The sequence below is a fragment of the Pristiophorus japonicus genome, chromosome 13, assembly GCF_044704955.1.
Source record: "Pristiophorus japonicus isolate sPriJap1 chromosome 13, sPriJap1.hap1, whole genome shotgun sequence".
In the NCBI taxonomy this organism is placed as follows: Eukaryota; Metazoa; Chordata; class Chondrichthyes; family Pristiophoridae; genus Pristiophorus; species Pristiophorus japonicus.
Window position 1 is genome coordinate 154,523,321 of NC_091989.1, and position 19,875 is coordinate 154,543,195.

At 39.3% G+C, this 19,875-nt stretch overlaps 2 protein-coding genes across 3 annotated transcripts in view; one reads left to right on the plus strand and one right to left on the minus strand.

Annotated features, from left to right (window-relative positions):
• LOC139278908 (mitochondrial inner membrane m-AAA protease component AFG3L2-like) overlaps positions 1-10,814 on the plus strand; it is a 55,487-nt gene extending 44,673 nt beyond the window's left edge. Inside the window, exons 14-17 of the mRNA XM_070898165.1 lie at positions 833-948; positions 1,875-2,075; positions 5,337-5,531; positions 9,302-10,814. Of these exons, the coding sequence (XP_070754266.1) occupies positions 833-948; positions 1,875-2,075; positions 5,337-5,531; positions 9,302-9,517 (728 nt within the window). The 3' untranslated portion in view covers positions 9,518-10,814. The remainder of the gene's footprint in view (positions 1-832; positions 949-1,874; positions 2,076-5,336; positions 5,532-9,301) is intronic.
• Positions 10,815-16,855: 6,041 nt separating this feature from the next.
• Positions 16,856-19,875, minus strand: part of dbndd1 (dysbindin domain containing 1) — a 66,971-nt gene continuing 63,951 nt past the window's right edge. For both annotated transcript variants that reach the window (XM_070898167.1, XM_070898168.1), the window contains exon 5: positions 16,856-17,876. In XM_070898167.1, the coding sequence (XP_070754268.1) occupies positions 17,716-17,876 (161 nt within the window). In that variant the 3' untranslated portion in view covers positions 16,856-17,715. The remainder of the gene's footprint in view (positions 17,877-19,875) is intronic.

Sequence of the window (19,875 nt, forward strand, 5' to 3'; positions counted from 1 at the left end):
CTTTTGAAGCACATTATAATGTTACGATACTTGTTTCTGCAGTTCTGTTTACAGTCTATCTCTCTGATAAATGCTGCTTCCTTGGGATTGTAGGCTCTCTATCCTTTCCGATTAATTCAGCAGTGACCAATTCAACTGCAAAATTAAAAATAGAAAGCAACCATGGCAGTTACCGATGTGTGAGATTCCAGCAACTGCAGTCAGGGCCATGTATTTGTCTCAAACCTCAATGGGACAGCACTAAACATCATGTACCATGACTAGGCTTCAGTTGGCCATAGATTGAATTGCAAAGGAGAAGAGATCACCAGCTCGGGTGCCATCTTGGATAGTGACGTTGTCACCTTGTAATTCCTACACCTGTCGTTCCTTTGTAATTATAAATGTTCTACGCATGTTAGTTTTGTATCTGTACATACTTTCTTATGCATATGTAATGAATAAATTGCCCTAGTTGAGCAACAACAACAAATTGCATTTATATAATTTAAGGCCAACCTTGCTATCACCTGTACCTTTTTACTCCAATGACCCCTGATTAATTTATTGTATACCTCAGAACCCACATGAACATGCTTGAAATAAATCTGCCTTTTCTCAATTCTCATAGCTTTGAAGTTTATATAATCTAAAATTGTACCATACTGAGATTGCTTAAGCATTTAGCTCATTGTGACCATTATCCTATTTGAAGATTTGATTTGAAAAGTACAGTAGAGATGGAGGGGCGAGGATACATTGAATATCTAAACCAAGATTTCACTGAACAGTGCCTCTATTTGAATCTGTATCTTTCTTTTACTAACGGTCACTTTTTTCCCTCATGTTTTAGGATTAGAGAAAAAAACACAGGTCTTGCAACCAGATGAGAAAAAGACTGTTGCCTATCATGAGGCTGGACATGCAATTGTTGGCTGGTTCCTGGAACATGCAGACCCTCTGCTGAAGGTAAGGAATTAACTTTCATCTGTATGTTTGGAAGAGAAGTAGTGTGCATGATAAGTATGCATTAAATATGTTAATGTGAGAACTCAGTAGCACAATGCAGTGGAAGTAATGATCTGATCTATGTGAATGAATGGCAATTCGCTGGTTGTTCACTCTGAGTTATCCAGACCAGAAGTTGCTGATCTCCGGCTGTCTGCTTAATGGCGGTACTAAATGGAACAAGTTGGTTCTTTCAAAGAGGTGGAAGAATTTGAGGAATAATCTGTCATGCAGAAAAACTAAAACAAATAAAGTGGATTATAAAAATAAGTGATGAACTGGGAGGGAATGTAATGGTGCTGTTTTTCGCAATCAGGTTCTTGAATGAGTTTATAATTGATGCCACAACAACATAGAAAGTAGATAAAAGGGTAATTTTACGACTTTCCCCTCGTGGGGAGGAGCTTCACCATTCATTTTAATGGTCAAAAAGTAATGCATGGAGATGTAAAATTACCCCAAGGAGTGCTGTGTATAATATCAATTATTTAGGAAACATTGAACAGTCTCATTTCAGAATGATGTGCTCTTCTCATTTTGCTGAGTTCAGATTGTGATTGAACCCGACCTATTCTGGTGCGATTACACTTAAAAATACAGAACATTTTTTTATTTTTGAGCTATTTTATATCAGCAAGAAAACTTTCAAGGCAATACATTTTATGTTCATGTATACTGCTGATATTTAATGGTGAAGCTAAATGTATAGAGGAAGCCTAAATGGAAGGCATTGTTGAGGTAGATTTTTCCTTTTAAGTGTATTGCAGGTTTTTGACATGTTGAGCTAAGTATAGCATAGATTCTAGGTCAGTTTTAATGTAGATTCCTAATGTTTTGAATTGAAATTTATAAATGTCTATATGTTTTATGTGTAACTCTTTCTGCAGGTGTCTATTATCCCTCGTGGGAAAGGCCTTGGCTATGCACAGTACTTGCCCAAAGAGCAATTTCTTTACACAAAAGAGCAGCTTTTTGATCGCATGTGCATGATGCTTGGCGGCCGAGTGTCCGAACAGATATTTTTTGATCGCATCACGACTGGTGCTCAGGATGATCTGAAGAAAATCACACAGAGTGCTTATGCCCAGGTAAATCTTTATTCATATTTAGTTGTCATCTTGATTGTTTTGTTGGAGTTGGGAGAGCGTTAGCTCCAGCACTAGAGGACACACATCCAGAAGACCAGAGTTTGAGTCTCAGTTTGGCCTGCGATTCACTCTGGGGCTTCTCGAATAGTTTCTCCACTTTCAATTGAGTTACCTGCAGAAGGAGAGCTTCCGTCTCGCCAAAGAAGTGTGTTCTCTAATTGCACAACGTGTTTTCATCCTGATGGGATAGAGGCAATGGAAACATTTTTAAGAGTTGTGTTACCGTCAACATTCATTCTTTTACATGTGGTAGAGGCAGTTTTGTAAAATTACTTTCATCACTAAATGCAGCTACGATGTAGAACTGACCTGGTGGGGTATCTTTTATTTGAGTTAACATTTTTATTTTTAACCAAACTTAATAATAATTTGACTTGGACACACATTTTTCGATGTCAGTATATTTTAATTTTATATATATATTATTTAAGAAAAAAACATTGCAATGACAAATGCAATCTGCCTGATCTTGTTAAGTGACTGCATTCTGCTGTGAAGAGTCTTGAGATGTTTTACCTCGTTAAAGGCGCTATATAAATAAAAGTTACTATTATTATTGTATAATTTGCAATGTGCGCTTTATGTATTTAAGTTTTCACTTTAGTCTGCATTCCTGCTGTGTGTGTATTTCGTGCCTTGTTACTAAGCAGTGCCAGTGGGTTAATAGAAGATTGTTTTTTTTTTGAGGAGCAAGTATTTGAACATTGAGATCTAGGGTAGGAAAGTTTGGAACCCAATTTTTGGCTAAAGCTTTTAACACACCGCTAAATCGTTAAATTAAGAACTTAATGCATAGTGTCTACAAACAAGCCCTACCCTGAGCTTGTTCCAAAATATCCTCCCTCCTTCCCTCGCCCTCTGCACTGAGTGACTCCTCATCCAAAGTTACTTCCATCTCCCTCTTTGCTCCCCTTGCCCTATGCTCACTAGCTGTTTTGTTCTCACTAAACCAATCACTCTGTATAAACTCTCCTATCCATATTCACGGCCGACCCCAACCATCTCCCGTGGCATCGATCACCAACTTGGCTACCTCCAACCATTACTCACAACCCACATCCCCTTACACTTCTCCAGCTCTTCCTTCTCCATTAGGGTGACCATGTTTTCTAAACCGAATCCGGGGACGCACAGGGTGGAAGCACAGCAAAGCAGCCAGGACAGAAAATGTAGGTTGTGCAGTGTAGCGAGGCAAATTTTTTTGCGGCCTATATTTTAACAGTTGCACACATACACTACAAATGCAAAACAAATGTCCCTATAATTACCGTGGATGTGACACGCCCCCCCCCCCCCCCCCCATGCACAGAAAGACGTGCATGTGCAGTGGCTGGCCATTGTACAAGTTGTTTATTTTAGTCTTAAGGGCCACAAACTGATAGCTTCGGGCGGGTACGCTCACTGCCCAGGAATATATTTCGGGGACGAGTTTTGTGAACCGGGGACTCTTCCAGGGACATTGTTTGCCCAGGAACACAGTACCTCATCTGGGGACGTATGGTCACTATTCTAAATCCACCCCTGGGAAAAAGAAACTCCCTCGGGTTGCTTACAGTTCCTTACTATCTAGCCTTTGGCCCTCCATTTGCCACTACCAACCATCTCATTAAATTCCTCTGTTCTGCCCAGTCCATCCTCACCTCCAACAAGTGCACTGGACTTGTGGCTTTCTTCATCTCCAAGAAGATCATGCAGTCAGTTGCCTCTGCTACTTCTCCTTGACCACTGAGCTAAACCTTCCCGCCCCCATCCTGTACCACTCAAAGCCTGAGCCATTGTCTCTTCCCTTCACCCTCTGTCAGGCGCTCTTGTTTATTTCTCATGGCTCTCCCCCACCCACCACCTTCTCAAAGCTCAATTAATCCATGAGAATGTACCTTTTGATCCCATTCCCACTAAAATCCTGATTACCCTACCTCTCTTCTTGGGTCCCATTTTAGCCAATTAATGTAAGTGGTTCCCTTTCTTTAGGCATTACCCCACACCTTTAAAAACTTTTTGTCTTTGCTAACTACTATCCCATCTGCACCCTTCTTAAAGCATGCTTTTGTCTCCCAGATCCATGCCTGTTTCTCCCACAGTTCCCTGTTTGAATCCTTCTAATTAGGTTTCAGTCCTTCTCACAACACTGACATCACCCTAAAGGTCACAAACAGCATTCTTTCTGGCTATGACCATGGTACATAATCCCTACTCGTCCTCCCAAGACCTCTCTGCAGCTTTTGACACGATCCTCCTCTAGCATCTCTCATCTGTTAACTGCTCAGTGAGACTACTCTTGTTTGGTTCACTCTTACCTTTCCAATCATAGCCAGGGCATTTATAACAATGGCTTCTCTTCCTACCCCACCCCAGCACCGTCACCTCCAGAATCCCCCAAGGGAACTCTTGTGTATCGAGTTGTAACCAGAGGTAGCAAAAGCTTCTTTTGCCGTGCCTTCCAACTTTACCTCTTGGTGACCTCACCTGCAGTGTGGGGTTAGCTTCCACATGTATGCTGATGCCACCCAACCAATACCTCTCCGCTGCCTCTTGTTAAACTGCTTGCCCAACAACCAGCCTTGGATTACCCGTAACTTCCTTCAGCTAAATATTGGTAAGACAAAAACTGTTGTCTTCAACTCCTGCTCCGCACTTCATACTCTCAACATCTGCTCCATCCCCTTCCTAAAGCTGGTATCATCATTCAACCGTCTGGAATTTGTTTAATAGCCATTGTTATGGATGCCTCTGAAGTAATTTTGAGGGAGTAATAGGTATTCTGGTATCTGAGTAAGGATCTCCAAACAGTTTTGCTGTCTGATGAGGCCGCCACTAAGCGATTCATGTTATCTCAGTTTTATATTCATGTTCAATGATGCAAAAAATCAAGAACATCCTGCTCTCAGATGCATGCACTTAGACTTACTCAATTATGCTATTAATTATTTAGTAGCTCAGCACAGTAGTAAATGACTCATTACACAATCCTGTAAATGGCAGACTTGACCTGTGGAATGTTTCACCCTATGATCATGTATAGTTATCAAATCTCATGAAGCTGATACAAGAGCTCTGCATCTGATCAGCGAACTCAGCAGTAACTGGAGAGCGAGCTCTATTACCTCTGCTCTACATGAGTCAGCTATTAATCTGGTGTCGTCACTATCTGGGAGTGTTCTGATCTGTTTTTCTTAATCCTTTTTTCCCCCCATTTATCAGATTGTTCAGTTTGGTATGAGTGAGAAACTTGGGCAAGTGTCCTTTGACCTTCCACGTCAAGGTGATACAGTTATTGAAAAGCCTTACAGTGAGACCACAGCACAGCTTATTGATGAAGAGGTTCGGGCTCTTATTGGTACAGCAAACCAGAGAACCTTGGCATTATTGAGAGAGAAGCGATTGGAAGTTGAAAAAGTAAGTGATCGTATTGTTACTGGGTCGTCATTTCTGCACAACCAGATTTCCTTCCTTCACTGCACTGTACTATGCAATTCATTGTTTTCTTTTGTAAACTCCTAAATCCTAACGGATTACTTAGAAATAGCATCCTACCGTTCCAGGCTTCGTGCACTAGTGATTACTCAGCCAACATCAACTACATATAAACCTGTAAAATCTTTAATCATAGAATGGTTACAGCACGGATGAACCTCATTCAGCCCGTCGAGCCCATGCCGCTCTTTGCAAGAGCACCTCAGCTAGTCCCACTCTTTCCCCATATTCCTGCAAATTTTTTTCCTTCCGGTATTCATCCAACTCCCTTTTGAAAGCCATGATTGAGTCTGTCTCCACCACCCTTTCAGGCAGTGCATTCCAGATCCTAACCACTCGCTGCGTAAAAAAGTTTTTTCTTGTGTCGCCTTTGATTCTTTTGCCAATCACCTTAAATCTGTGTCCTCTGGTTCTCGACCTTTCTGCCAATGGGAACAGTTTCTCTCTATCTACTCTGTCCAGACCCCTCATGATTTTGAACACCTCTATCAAATCTCCTCTCAACCTTTTCTCCAAGGAGAGCAACCCCAGCTTCTCCAGTCTATCCACGTAACTAAGAACCCTCATTCCTGGAATCATGCTCGTAAATCTTTTATGCACCCTCTCTAAGGCCTTCACATCCTTTCTAAAGTGCGATGCCCAGAATTGGACACACTGGATCGGAATTTGCGGCCCCTATGAGTGCGTACAAGGTGCACACGCACGTAGGGACCGTGCAAGTTCCGGATTTAGGCATGTGCAAAACCCAGAAATTGCGATCTGTTAAGAATTCTCGACAGATCGTATGAAACTGAAAGAAATGGACCTCTGTGGGTGCAGCGTTGGGCTATTTGGCTATCTTCTGCCCAGCGAATGCCCTTGAAATTCTTATGCCTGGTAAAAGCAGGCGTAAGGCCTGCTTTTACCAGCACAAGAGTTTTTTTTAAAGTAGAAAAATAAAATGTTATCACTCAGTTATACATTTAAAATCCTGCCAAAAAGATAAGTTTATTTTTAGCCCCACTAAAACATATACATTTTTTTCCAAAAAATTAAGTATTTGTTTAAAATATGCAATTAAATGGTATTTTATTTCATTTTAAATATGTAATGTTTAAAAAAAAATGTTTTTTTTAATTATTTCATGTGTTCGTGTATTTTTGAAGTAATCCCCATTCATACTTAGGGAATCCACATAATTATGAATGAGGATTCCCTTTTATTGGTTGGGCAAGCCCACGTGATTCCAGGAGCCCTTGCGAACTGCATGTGCCCCTGGGATACGTGGGCCTCTACCGGGTATTGGAGAGTCCCAGGAACGCGAATCTACGAAGCTCCCAGACCACCAAGTAAATTCGTAGATTTCTTGCAGGTTGGAGGCATCCGCCCGCGGGAAGCCTCTGAACGCAGATTTTGGGCCATTACTCCAGTTGAGGCCGAACCAATGTTTTATACAGATTCATCATAATTTCCACGTTTTTGTACTCTATACCTCTATTCACGAAGCCCAGGGTCCCCTAAGCTTTTTTAACTACTTTCTCAATGTACCCTGCCACCTGCAACGATTTGTGCACATATACCCCTCGGTGTCTCTCGGTGAGATGAGAAGAAACTTCTTCACTCAGAGTTGTGAGCCTGTGGAGTTCTCTACCACAGAAAGATGTTGAGGCCAGTTCATTAGATATATTCAAAAGGGAGTTAGATGTGGTCCTTATGGCTAAAGGGATCAAGGGGTATAGAAGCAGGAATGGGGTGCTGAGGTTGCATGATCAGCTATGATCATATTGAATGGTGGTGCAGGCTCGAAGGGCCGAATGGCCTACTCCTGCACCTATTTTCTATGTTTCTATGACATAAAAACAGATTGTAAAAGCTTCTATAGGTATGTAAAAAGGAAAAGATTAGCAAAAGTAAATGTGGGTCCTTTTATAAGCTGAGACAGGAGAAAATATAATGGGGAATAAGGACATGGCAGAGAAATTAAACAAATAGTTTGTCTCACGCAAAAACCCTCCCGGAAATAGTGGAGAACCAAGAATAGTGCAGAAGTCAAATGAGATGATGCAGTTAAACAGAGTGGAACCAGAATGGAACCAAGCAAGAATGAGGAACTGAAAGAAATTAGTATTAGTAAAAAAAAAAAGTACTGGAGAAATTAATGGGACTGAAAGCTGATAAATCCCCTGGACCTGATGGACTACATCCTAGGGTTTTGAAAGAGGTGTCTATAGAGATAGTGGATGCATTGGTTGTCATCTTCCCAAAATTCCATAGATTCTAGAACAGCTCCTGTGGATTGGAAGTTAGCAAATGTTACCCCACTAATTAAGAAAGGAGGGAGAGAGAAAATGGGGAACTACAGATCAATTAGCCTGACAGTAGTAGGGAAAATGCTAGAATCTATTATTAAGGATGTGGTAACAGGGCACTTAGAAAATAATAATAGGATTGGTCAGAGTCAATATGGATTTATGAAAGGGATCTGTTAGTTTTTTAAGGTTGTAACTAGCAGAATAGATAAGGGACCAGTGGACGTGGTGTATTTGGATTTTCAGAAGGCATTTGATAAGGTGGAACACGAGGTTATGAAAACAAAATTAGGGCTCATGGAATTGGGGGTAATAAACTAGCATGGATTGAGGATTGGTTAACAGACAGAAAACAGAGCGTAGAAATAAACGGGTCATTTTTGGGTTGGCAGGCTGAGGCAGTGCTTGGGCCCCAGCTTATTCACAATCTATATCAATGATTTGGATGAAGGGACCAAATGTAATATATCCAGGTTTGCTGATGATACAAAGCTAGGTGGGAATGTAAGTTGTGAGGAGGATGCAAAGGCTTCAAGGGGATATAGACAGGCTAAGTGAGTGGACAAGAACATGGCAAATGGAATATAATGTGGAAAAATGTGAAGATACCCACTTTGGTAGAAAAAATAGAAAAGCAGAGTATTTTTTTTTAAATCGTGAGAGATTGGGAAATGTTGGTGTTCAGAGGGACCTGGGTGTCCTTGTACACGAATCGCTGAAAGTTAACATGCAGGTAAAGCAAACAATTAAGAAAGCAAATGCTATGTTGGCCTTTATTACAAGAGGATTTGAGTATAAGAGTAAAGATGTCTTACTGCAAGGAAGGATATACTTGCGATAGAGAGGGAGTGCAACGAAGGTTCACCAGACTGATTCCTGGGATGGGAGGATTATCCTATGAGAGATTTTAGAAGATGAGAGGTGATCTCATTGAAACCTACAAAATTCTTACAGGGCTTGACAGAGAAGATGCGGGGAGGATGTTTCCTCTGGCTGAGGAGTCTAGAACCAGGGGTCACAGTCTCACAATCAGTGGTCAGCCATTTAGGACTGAGATGAGGAGAAATTGCTTCACTAAATGGGTGGCTAATCTTTGGAATTCTCTACCCAGAGGGCTGTGGAGGCTCAGTCATTGAGCATATTCAAGACGGATATTGAAGGGAATCAAGGGATATGGGGATAGTGCAGGAAAGTGGAGTTGAGGTGGAAGATCATCCAGGGGCCGAATGGCTTCTTCCTGTTCCTATTTCCTATGTTCTTGTGTTCTTAAGACAGATGGCACCAAAACAGCTGCTGTGGAATGAGAAGCACCATGGTTTTCTGCAAGTTACTTTGCATCCAGGTGAGGCACATTCTTATTGATGTCACTGAATAGAGATCTATAATTTTTTCTCCTTTTGTCAGGTGGCTGAACGATTGTTAGAGAAGGAAGTACTTGATAAAAGTGACATGATTGATCTTTTGGGACCACGACCATTTTCAGAAAAATCAACATATGAAGAGTTTGTAGAAGGTACTGGCAGCTTTGAAGAAGACACCACCTTACCTGAAGGTCTGAAGGACTGGAACCGGGAGAGGGAGGACAGCAAAGAGGAACTGCCGCAAAAACAGTTAGCATGAAATATATTAAGCACCTTTCTATTTTTTGCCAACTGGAGAGCTTAGTGCTGTCCAAATTGAAAGGTTTGCTTTGCTAATACTAAATGAGAATGACTGCACTGTGGTTTGGAAAGGTTCTCATTTAAGACAGTGCTTGGTAACGAGAGGTTGTATGATGCAGTCACATCTTGCATTGACCCAGGTGGTATGTAGAATTGTGACTAAATTGGAAGCAGTTTGGACTGAGTCTGCAAGATTCCTGGAACTGGGCTGAATCTGGTAAAGCCATTTCTCGCTGCCTCTCTGGAAGGAACATTCCATCTATTTATTGGCACATGACAGAACAATAGTGAACTTAAAGGAGAGTTGGAAAAGCTACTTTAGGTAATAGACCAAATTTCAATGGTTGTAAACTGACTCAAAAAGATTTGAAGTTTATGCAAATGTGTGAGATTGTTCATCTGTAAGCACACAAATTCTTCACTGGTACTACGATTGTCGATGTTTGTGACTTTTGGTTTTCTTAATTTTCACTATATACAGAAACAAATTTAGCAACTTGAAATGTTAGGCTGCCCAAGATCCATTTCATTTTTAATTATGTTTACAGCCCTAAGCTGATATTGGGTATCACTATATTTTAAAGAATTAACAACCTACACAAAATGTTAAATTGCAGTTCAAGCCCCCAACATTTATTGCTGTCTTTCATATAATGGCCTAAACAAATGCAACTTGATATTTAAGCATCAAATAAGAATGTTACCCTGTGTATTGTTGAACAGTTAATTTTTTCAAACTGATCATGTTTCAATGATAGCCGATCTCTTATCGTCATATTCACTGTTACAAGTTTAGCATCTATCTTCGATATTCTCCCGGGTACTTTGTTGCCAGACACTCCCATAAGTTATCTGAGTGTCTTGTGTTTAGGGACGTGTACATGCTTTCCAATATTTAACTGTATGATTCTGTAACCCAGGAATGTAACAGTTAGACCCCTTTATGACCTGAACTGGATAATGTGCTTTCACACATGACTTCATGTGCTTCTAAATTCTTTCCAAAGGAAACACTTAGTGAAACAAAGCCATCTATGAATCGCTAAGTTGCTTTATTTCACAGACAGCAAGTGAACATACAGAATAATAGTCAAAGCAGATTCCACTTACTTAACTCAAACTCGCTTCTCTCTGCAAAAAATGGGAACAATAATAAACCCTGTCCCTTTTGTGGACTGACTGACTTGTTTGCTTTTGGCATCACATTTCCTTCTGGGTAACTTCTACAACAAATAAAGTTGACCTTTTGCATTTTATCTGTGCAGCTGCTGGTCCCAGGTCTACAGTTTGCAGTCTCTTACCTCTTTTTTTTTAAGCTGACTGCCCATATGTCTGTTTGTGTCTCCACAGGGCAGTGAGTGTGTGCACTTGACTTTCTCACAATGGTAGGCCTGTTAATAAAAGTGACTACTATTAATTTCTCCCTCATGGTGCGAGTTTAAAGAGGACTTCTGCTTTTCTCAGGAAGAATGCGACCATAGTTGGCTAATGGGCTGGGATCAAACAATTGACTCTCGCTGTTGTGAATTTCACAAACCAGCCCATCTAGCTTCAGTGCACGTTTTCAATACCTGCAGCATGTGACCTGTTTAAACTTGTGTAAGCTATTTTGTTTTAAAACACGACCCTTAAACACAACTCAATCTCCAATTCCTTTCCATTAAGAAAAAAAGGTCAAAAATCCTAAAATGTAGATTGGATTCGAGTCAGATTTAAAGCACTCGCGTAGTTGATTTTAATATGTAATTACAAAATTGATCTTTTTCTCCATTCAGTATCTTCCTCATCTCCAGAAGATAAAACCTTCACTTCCATTGTTTTCTGTATTCTTTGAGCTTTTCTTTCATTAAAGTCAGGTATAAGCACTAACCTTATCGTGATAATATTTATTAATTCTTGAGGTAAGGTTCATTGTTCTTGAGCTGCAGTATTTTTTTAATCTGCATCAATCCTTCTGAAGAGGCTAAAGCGTCATCCTACACATCACAAACTGGCAGCTGTGACTGGATACCCATTACAGAAACCTTTAGCTTGCATTACATGCATTGGTTGAGGACTGCATTTGGACAAATATAGGATAATTGGTTATAATTGATTTTACCACAGCCTGTGCCACTTTAATTTGGAATGATAGATCGGCAGGGTGAAAATAAACACAGAGAAAAATTGTCTTATGATTTCAGTGTATATCTAAAGTGCAGATAAAATCTTGCCAAATTTGAATCTAAGCTGGAAGATCACCAAACCCAAATTTCAATCTAGGATTGCCTGTCCTTCACTTGGTAAGACTACGAGCAGTCAACTGTCTTGTGCTACTTATATTGCCAGCCCCACTAAGTTGGTTTTTAAGTCTTGTACATAAGCATGGTGCAGTAATTTAATCGTTTTCTTCACTGAGGTATCAACATCAGTTGATTTATATTCACTCATTTTTTTTCTCATCCACTGCTGTCATGAAGGCATTTGCTTTGCAGTAGGTTACAGTTCCAGGTGTTCCTAGACAACAGGTGACCTTCAGTATCGTGCCTAAGTGGCTGTTATTTATCAGTGAATTTTGATATTTTCATGAGTTTTAGTAACCAGTGTCTTCAAGCTATTGACGGGCCATCAAAGCCAATCCTGATACCTCATCAATGGGCATATTTTCCTGGAGTCGTCACTGGCTCCTGGTTAGCAGGAACCATGACCTACTCTTCTTCTCCATAATCCAAGATAAAGACACTGAGATAAATTGTAAGGTTCCTACCTTCATCCTGCTGAGGTCAGCAAATTCACATTCCAGGGCTCAAACGTGGGACTTTCTGAAACTGCCTGTTTAGGACAGGTGCTCACCAGTTAAAGCTCGAGTATTGCTCATTACTGGAGACATTCCTGACAAAAGGTGATTATATATTTTGTGTATTTTAGCATCTTTTAATGTTTGAATTAATTTGGGGATTATGCTGTCAGAATATAATTAGTTGAGATATCAAATCATATGATTGCAATTAATGTGTTATCTTTTGACAACATTTGTATACAGTGAATATTGCTGCATACTGCTCGTCATATTGTGACTGCAGCAAGGAGCTCAATTACCCACATAGCTTTTGTATAGAGAGGATTTACTCTGAGCAGATGTGTTGTAAATTCTGTATGTTCATGTGGCAACAACTGAACTTTATACAAAAAACTGAGAGGTTTGTTTTGCTTGCATTACAGAACTGTATTTAATTACTGCATTGGCTTTTTTGTAATCCTTGTGCCTTACTAAATGTATTGGCCACTATATTCCACATTTCTGGCAATGGAAAATTAGCGGCAGCTGAATTTCACAGTACTGCTGTAGTAATTTAATTGAACTGTAGTGTTTTGATAAATTCTTAAAAGGCTGGTTTTAGGATGGGAAAATCAGCATCAATAAACTATTAAAAAGTAAAACTCTGATGCATTGCCCAGAAAAATGGATGCCTACACTACTATCTTGCAATCTTTAAAGCTAATGATGTTTTGTGAAGATAAAAAGTTTACAGATTTTTGTAACCTGAACAGGTCACAACTGATAAATCCATTTAATGCTCTTGAAGTCAGATTGTGTAGTATTAGTAACAAACAGCAACACATCTGTATCAAATTCTTGTTATTCTGGGTGCCAGAAGGTGCTGGCGTTACCAGTATTCAGCATCACTATAGCGCTAATAATGCAAAAGGAAAAGTATGGCATCACTCCCATCATTACAATCTATTTTGAATACGTTTGTCTATTATTTCCATGAGTATATTGAATATGTGCCAATGCTTCAAGCAGAAAATTCCAGCAATAGCAAAATGTGGCCATTGTGTCTTTTGGCTTCTTTTTTACTTTACTTAACTAGTAGCCCAGGCTATCAGTGATGTCTGGCAAGATTTGGCTCAGAAAAGATTAATTTCAGAAAGATGGATTAATGTGTTTCACTTGCTGGAACATCATTGATCCCTGAAGCTATCAACAACAACTGACAATATAGCGCCTTTTAAGTTAAACATCACAAGGCGCTTCACAGGAGCATTATCAAACAAATTTAACACGAGGCACGCAAGGAGATAATAGGACAGGGAAATAGATGGGTTTTAAGGAGCATCTTAGAAGATAAAGAGGTGACGAGGTTTAGGGAGACAAATCCAGATGTAAGGACCTAGGTAGCTGAAGGCACAACCTCCAGTGAAGCGATTAAAATCGGGGGTGTGCAAGAAGCCAGAATTAGAGAAGTGCAGAGATCTTGGGGGTTGAAGGGAAGCTACAGTGATGGGGAGTGGTGAGGTCATGGAGGGATTTGAAATCCAGGATGAGAATTTTAAAATTGAGGTGTTGCCAGACCAGGAGCCGATGTAGGTCAGCGAGCATAGGGTTGATGAGTGAATGGGACTGGGTGTGAGTTAGGATACAGGCAACAGAGTTTTAGATGAGCTCTACTTTATGGAGGGCGCAAGATGGGAGGCCAGCTAGGATAGCATTGGAATGGTCAAGTCTAGAGGTAACATCCCAACTGTTACCTCAAAAGAGATTAACCAACTCAGCACAGACCAAGAATTGAAGCTGTGACTTTCAGCTGTGTAGTGCCATACCACACCACTAAGCCATCCGAAGGACTAAATCATAGTTTAAAACTGTCCTGATTTTGTGAAATGTACAATCTATTTCTGATTTTTTTTTTAAACACAGTTCCGAACTGTTTGTGATATCCAGCCAATGTTTCTAGCTTTTCACTGAATTAAGCATGGTGTGGGTATAATTCTTCGTGAAAATATAATATAGGGTCTTTTAGTTCATAAATTTAAGCTTTGTTTAAAAATTTGAGCAACATTGCATATTATAGAAAGATCTGAAAACTAACAGTTGCAGTCAAGCTGTAGTTTCACAACCTTTTTAACACTGGTCATTATATAGTTAGTATTAGTCACAAATAAAATACAGGTGACAAAACTGATTTTATATAGATATATATATGATTAATTAGCATAAAGTAGCAAATTATATCTAATATTAAAAAAATATTGCACACAATTTGTATACCGTTTCATTATAAATTCCTATGCCCACATTTATAATGTAAACAGCCTGTGACAACTTGTTAAGCTGCAATTGTACATTCTCCAGAGGAGCTGCAGTGCCACAACTGGTGGGGTTTGTGCGTAATTAAACATTTACCGAGGCAGTTTCCATTATGCATGTAGGCCTGGAAATTTACACTGCAAATATAAAAATAAGTACAGAATGTATGACTTTAAAATGGGGACTGAATTACACAACTGTGTGCCTTGTCCGATTATCATTGGCCCTTAAACCGGGCTCATCCTGAAGACCACACTTAATTCCCCATGTGCAGTGCCATGGGTGATCAACGACAGCAGGACATTACTCGTGGCGGTTGGAAAAACCATGATTTTATAAATAGTTGTGCAGGGCTTAAACACCATCAGCCGAGTAGAAAAGTGCTAAAGTAAGCTCGCAATGGGTCATTGTAATTGGGCAAGTGTCTGGATCATTGTACCCATAGTTCAGTGCAAATCCACTATTTGCCTTGTGAAAGAATGCCTAATTTACACACATGAATTAATCAACCTTGTAAATTATGGAAATACTTGGGTTAATCTCTTTGAGTTGATTGCTCGTATGTGTATGTATATAAATTTATCATTTTTGTTTAATGCCATTTTCTTCCCGTCTGGCTAGCTCAGTACAAGGCAGCCACCACGACATGGGAGAGCAGAATCATCTGGCATTTTCCTTAACCTGTGCTGATGATGCTTTGTGTTTAAATGCCAGGGGATGTGGAGTACTGGCTGATTATTATTTTATTCCCCTAAAGACTGACTTAATTTCCTACATAGTAATGTATCCAAGTGCTCAGTCACCTGATCCAAATTCCCAATAGAGGTTGGCAGATTTAATGGCAGCCCTGGGAATACAACTACTTCCTTCTGTTTGGGAAGTATGTGTTCTGCTGCTTTCAGTAATGGGCCAAGCATATCCGTGTGGTTCAATTATTTTATGGTGAGGAACTTATTGGCAGTAAAAAAAAATACTTTTGAGAACTAAACATTGTGTCAGAACGTTCATTATAAATGTGGCATTCCTCACTGAGAATCAAGATTCACCACATCATCTCCTACTTAAGTCATTCTTTCCTAGGATTTCAAAGCTGTGAAACTCTGCCTCCTTAAGTCTTTATTTCCTCCTACATTCTTGGTCTTTTAAAATTTGAACATGGCATCTCCTGATCATTACCTCATAATCCATTCTTTTATCTTTTCAGTTCTGGCATCCTCTCCATGTGCCTTGGTCCTTACTCATTAGTTTCTTGATAATAAAAAAAAATTACAACTGAATTTTAGCTGACTGGTATTTAAACTTTGTTCCATCTGCTGCTTATTTTGCATTGCAGGTATTATCAATGGGAGAAGAGGAATTAAACAGAGCATGTATGGAGAACAGATGCTTTAACACTACAAGTATTAAGTTCTCATGTTTATACCCACATATAAATGTTATCGGTGTGAAAATATAGGGCAATGTAACAAATAATAAGATTAAACAAGATTAAACCAGAACAGTGTTCTATTTTATTTTTCACATTCAATTATTGTATGATAAATTACTTAAAATGATCTGTTATAATGTGACTTTAAGGGACCAATATAAAAGGTGACTAGAACTCGAGTTATTTGTGAGTCTGTAAAGTTCACTTAAAACTTGCAAATAAAAACATTATAATGGAGGTTCCTGAACTTTAGCAGTTCACCACATAGAACATCACTGCTTGCCTGTTCTTGATGTATTTCCTTGAATACTACCATATGCTTTAAAGTAATATAATCCACCTCATTTGATACAGCACCTGGTTCCAACCACAACACTCAACTTCAATGTCGTGGATGGGTAGGGGTGGCAGGGGAGCTAGTATCCATTAAGAAATATGAGTTGCTTTCTGGTCACACAGATAAATCTTAATTTACCAGGATAACTTACTACAATTATGGAGTTGGTATCAGACTTAAATCATTCAATTTAATTTTGTTACTTTCAGATAGTGCAATATTTTGGTTTAGAGTAATGGCTTTTGTACAATAGGAATTAAAGCTGAATTCAGTTTCTTTGCCCATGTGTGTAAATCACAATGAATCAGAGTTAGTGCTTGCCTTTATTTCTCATTGAATATGTTTTGCACAAGTTTAGACAGGTAGGACAATGCATTTAAATCATTAAACGGATAAATATATCTTTAAAAAAAATGCCTTGTTATAAACTCAGTTTGGGAATGAAAAAGAAAACCAGTGATTTTATTTAAAATGCTTTTATTCCATTATAATAATTTCAGTGCCAATGAAACTGTTCTATAAGATTTACAGGAATCAATGTTTGGTGTCCAGATTCTGCCCAGAAATGCTGCCTGGGAAATACAGAATATCTCCTTTAGCTTGGTATCTCACTCCAGAAAACATAATGGACACTCATTGGTCACTAGTCTTTCCTTCCAGTGGAAGAGTTCCTCTAATATCATCAGAGGTGAAATAGTTCCTATTTACCTTCATTTGTATTGATTTTAATCTCCTGCAGTGTGTTCACTACCTGCACTCTCCTGTCCCTGGTTTTGCTGTGAAGAACACATTGCAGACTGTTACAGATTCTACCTGTGCCTGATGTGAGGTGACATTGACACTTTGTCAGACTTTTCCACTAAAGCAGCTGATTGAGGACAATGATTGGCAGCTATTGTCTTGAAGCCTATAACTTCATCTGATATTGTTTCATGAGGGATTTAAAAAAAAATGATAAACAGAGCCACCTGACTGAGTTTCTCAAGGCAATAAAAAGTCCCAGTTCTTCAGATATTTCCATATAAGAGTCCTAAGGTCACAACACTGGCCCATACACAGCACCAAAAGCATAACAATGGAGTGCAATTGATACCTTGATCTTCATAGCTTTGGTGATCTAGGGTAAAAATCCCTTCACTGAAAGCATTGAAAGCATGAATGTCATGTAATTCACTACAGGGACAGTTTGTGCAAATCTGTTTTGTTAATTGAGTTACAAACTGAAGAATGGGGGAGGTGAAGAACAATCATGAATGATGCAGCAGAACTATTCAGCACTGCACATTTGGTTCCTTACTGAAGCAAGATCCACTCTTGTCCCTAGGGTTTTTTGTGTGTTTCAACTGTGTGAAAATGGTCTGACATCTTCAAAGGAACATCTGGGTCAGTTGGATGCTTCCTATCCTTGGCTCTTGTCCATGAAGGGGATTTTAAATGTGTTCCACGTGAGATGATTGGATACATCAATGGTTGGTTCAGTTCTATAAAATAAAATGTTAACAATTACTGTCTGATGCGTCTTAGAGACTCCCACATCCCCAAGATGTAAGATATATCTTGATATTTTATTGGTCACGTGAGGCTGTTTTACTTACTGATTTTTTACTTTTAAATATATACTTTTGAGGATGTTTTAGTAAAGTGCAACAGAGATGAAAACATTTACTCAACTACAGGGTATTCATCCTTCAAAAGACAAATACAGTAACATTTGTAAATGCCAAGTGATCAGGCATCATGTAATCAGATGTCACATGATCAGACAACATTTGATCAGATATCAAAACAGAAAATGCTGGAAATCTCAATGGGTCAGGCAGCATCTGAGGAAACATAACATAAGAAATAGGAGCAGGAGTAGGCCATTTGGCCCCTCGAGCCTGCTCCACCATTTAATATCATGGCTGATCTGATCATGGACTCAGCTCCACTTCCCTGCCCGCTCCCCATAACCCTTTATTCCCTTATCACTCAAAAATCTGTCTATCTCCGCCTTAAATATATTCAATGACCCAGCCTCCACAGCTCTCTGGGCAGAGCATTCCATAGATTTACAACCCTCAGAGAAGAAATTCCTCCTCATCTCAGTTTTAAATGGGCGGCCTCTTATTCTGAGACTATCTCCCCTAGTTTTAGTTTCCCTTATGAGTGGAAATATCCTCTCTTCATCCACCTTGTTGAGCCCCCTCAATATCTTATATGTTTCGATAAGATCACCACTCATTCTTCGGAACTCCAATGAGTATAGGCCCAATCTTCATAAGTCAACCCCCTCATCTCCAGAATGAACCTAGTGAACCTTCTCTGAACAGCCTCCAATGCAAGTATATCTTTCCTTAAATAAAGAGACCAAAACTGTACGCTGTACTCTAGGTGTGGCCTCACCAATACAATATGTCTGTACAGTTGTAGCAGGACTTCTCTGCTTTTATACTCTATCCTCCTTGCAATAAAGGCCAACATTTCATTTGCCTTTCTGATTACTTGCTGTACCTGTATACTAACTTTTTGTGTTTCATGCACAAGGACCCCCAGGTCCCTCTAACCTACAGCACTTTGCAATTTTTGAAACCCTTGAAGGGTCACAGACCCTAAACGTTAACTCTGTTTCTCTCCACAGATGGACCTGACCCGCTGAGATTTCCAGCATTTTCTGTTTTTATTTCAGATTCTAGCATCCGCAGTATTTTGCTTCTGCATGATCAGATATCATCTGGTCAGAAAGTCACGCAATCAAACCTCCATCAACCAGAGGTGGTAACCCTATCAGTCAGCCCCACCACCACTTCCCCATCATCTGCCGGTTTATGTCTCTAGATGCCAGCCTTAAAGTACTTTGTGCACTATTGGTGTTTGCTGATTTATGTTGTCTTCAATAAACATAAATTTCAATAAAAAAACAAAATTGTCCTCAGAATATACTCAGATGTTTACCATTTACACAGCTTCTAACTTTTTATACAAAAAATATACTTTTAAGTCTAAAAATGGTTCGCTGTCTTTCTCAGGAGAACATTTTTTAACTGAATTTTAGCCAAAATGAAGAGGGAAGGGGCTTGTCATAATTGGCATGGGTAGTGGCCAATCAGGACAAACCCAATAATTCAAATTCCTTTTTCAGCTACATTTAAATCACTTGGAAAAACAAAATGAAATCCTTTCAACCAAAGCTCTCCTTGTAAGGGTCTAGTGAATTATGTTTATAAGTTGGGAACTGTTTCTAAAGTTAAAATGGTTGAAATTTGGTTTTAAAACTTTTCTTCCTCTGCCATTTATTTGTTGACCCTGCCTTGACCTGGGTTTCAGTATCAGTCCCTTAAACAGAATCAGTCTAATGTTCATAAAAACTGAGTATTAAAAAAAAACTATAGGTTTCACTCCTACTCCTGCTGCTTAACTACAATTAGATTTAACTACTTTTTTGCTTGCATAGACTATGTAGCATAGTGATTACTTGTATAGATTAGAACATAGCAACAC